This window comes from Mandrillus leucophaeus, unplaced genomic scaffold, assembly GCF_000951045.1.
Source record: "Mandrillus leucophaeus isolate KB7577 unplaced genomic scaffold, Mleu.le_1.0 Scaffold206, whole genome shotgun sequence".
In the NCBI taxonomy this organism is placed as follows: Eukaryota; Metazoa; Chordata; class Mammalia; order Primates; family Cercopithecidae; genus Mandrillus; species Mandrillus leucophaeus.
The window spans coordinates 595,102-597,121 of NW_012102099.1; the positions used below are offsets into that span (position 1 = coordinate 595,102).

Here is a 2,020-nt window from a genome sequence, read left to right on the forward strand (position 1 = left end):
ACAGGCATGTGCCACCATGCCCGGCTAATTTTTGTATTTTTACTACAGACGGGGTTTCACCATGTTGGCCAGGCTGGTCTCAAACTCCTGATCTCAGGTGATCTGCCCACCTCAGCCTCCCAAAGTGCTGGGATTGCAGGTGTGAGCCACTGTGCCTGGCCTATAGTAGGTCATTTTCTATAGATATAGAGGAAATTGAGGAACTCAACATACCAATGAAGAGATAGGCTTTTCAGGCTCACTCTGATTTGAGTTTTGGTCCCATCACTGAATGTAGCCATTTGGTCCTGGACAATTCAGCCTTGTAGAACCTCAGTTTCTTATCTGAAAAGTAGAATAATAATAGCAACTTATTATGGTGTTAGGAATGAATGGACGAATGCCTGTAAAGTACTTAACACAGTGTTTGCTCAACTGTAACCTTTGTTTTGTTGGGACTTTTGTTGAGCCAGGGTCTTGCTCTGTTGCCCAGGCTGGTCTTGAAGTCCTTGGCTGAAATGATTCTCCTGTCTTAACCTCCCAAGTAGCTGGGATTATAGGCGTGTTACTGTGCCCAGCTATTATGGCCTTTATTTATTGATAGAGCAGCTAGTGATCAGTCCTATTCCTTTATTTTAAATTATGGGATAAAACTTTTACCTAATAATGAGGATGTGAATGTATGTCTGGGCTAGTTAATGTCCCAAAGCCTTCTAAGTTTTATTTTATTTTATTTTATTTTATTTTATTTTATTTTATTTTATTTTTTTAAGATGGAGTTTTGCTCTTGTTGCCCACACTGGAGTGCAGTGGCACCATCTTGGCTCACTACAACCTCCACCTCACAGGTTCAAGCGATTCTCCTGTCTCAGCCTCCTGAGTAGCTGGGATTACAGGCACTCGCCACCATGCCTGGCTAATTTTTTATATTCTTATTAGAGATGGGGTTTCACCTTGTTGAGCAAGCTGGTCTCGAAGTCCTGACCTCAGGTGATCCACCCCGCCTTGTCCTCCCAAAGTGCTGGGATTACAGGTGTAAGCCACTGCCCCCGGCCTTCCTGGCCCCTTCTTATCATTTGTCCTTGTGCATTCCTTCTTTCTAGTCCCAAAGGCTGCCATCCCAGAACAGTTTCTTAGCCCTGCATGTCTAGTTGTGGCAGTTACATCTCCACCTCCATTCTCCCATCCAGACTGCAGTTTGCCCTGGAGCACACTTACTACAGCACAGCTTGGATCATGCTGCTCCTCTCAACTGTTTACCTTGCGTAATGAAGTCTGTAGGCCTCAGTTTGGTATTCAAGGCCTTTCCTAATCTAATCTGCAATGTAAGAGCCTCCAGGCCCTCATCACTGTCCTTTCCCTTTAGCCTGGTCCTGCCTGTGCAACAAGCTGTTATTGTAGAAGTACAGTTTGTTAGAGCTGAAGTGGCCCCAAGAAACCACCAGATCAGTCTTCCTCAAATTGGTGTATCCAGAGTCCAAAATACTCTCCCCTCAACCCCAGCCTTGGAACCCTGGAGATTCAAGCACACATTGACACATCTCAGGTTCTGAAAAGTCTTGCAGTAAAGAAACCTGCTTAACCAGTATCTGTGAAGCATAGTTAATGATGGAACTTTTTGGTTTCTTTTTTTCTTCTTGGCAGGTGGAGAGTCAAGTAAAAACTTTGTAAAGTACTGATCTTTTTTTGGCATTTTGTTTTATTTTATTTTATTTATTTATTTGAGACAGAGTCTCGCTTGTTGCCCAGGCTGGAATGCAGTGGCACAGTCTCTGCTCACTGCAACCTCTGCCTCCTGAGTTTAAGCGATTCTCCTGTCTCAGCCTCCCAAGTAGCTGGGATCACAGGCCCATGCCGTCACGCCCAGCTAATTTTTTGTATTTTAGTAGAGACGGAGTTTCACTGTGTTGCCCAGGCTGGTCCCGAAATCCTGAGCTCAGGCAGTCCATCCACCTTGGCCTCTCAAAGTGCTGTGATTACAGGCGTGAGCCACCGCGTCTGGCCCCTTTTTATTTTATTTATTTATTTTATTTATTTATTT

At 44.4% G+C, this 2,020-nt stretch overlaps 1 protein-coding gene across 1 annotated transcript in view; it reads left to right on the plus strand.

Annotated features, from left to right (window-relative positions):
• The window catches only part of COMMD7 (COMM domain containing 7), a gene marked incomplete at its 5' end in the record, with an annotated part of 37,745 nt that overhangs the window by 7,718 nt on the left and 28,007 nt on the right, over positions 1-2,020 (plus strand). Inside the window, one exon of the mRNA XM_011979874.1 lies at positions 1,170-1,244. Within this exon, the coding sequence (XP_011835264.1) occupies positions 1,170-1,244 (75 nt within the window). The remainder of the gene's footprint in view (positions 1-1,169; positions 1,245-2,020) is intronic.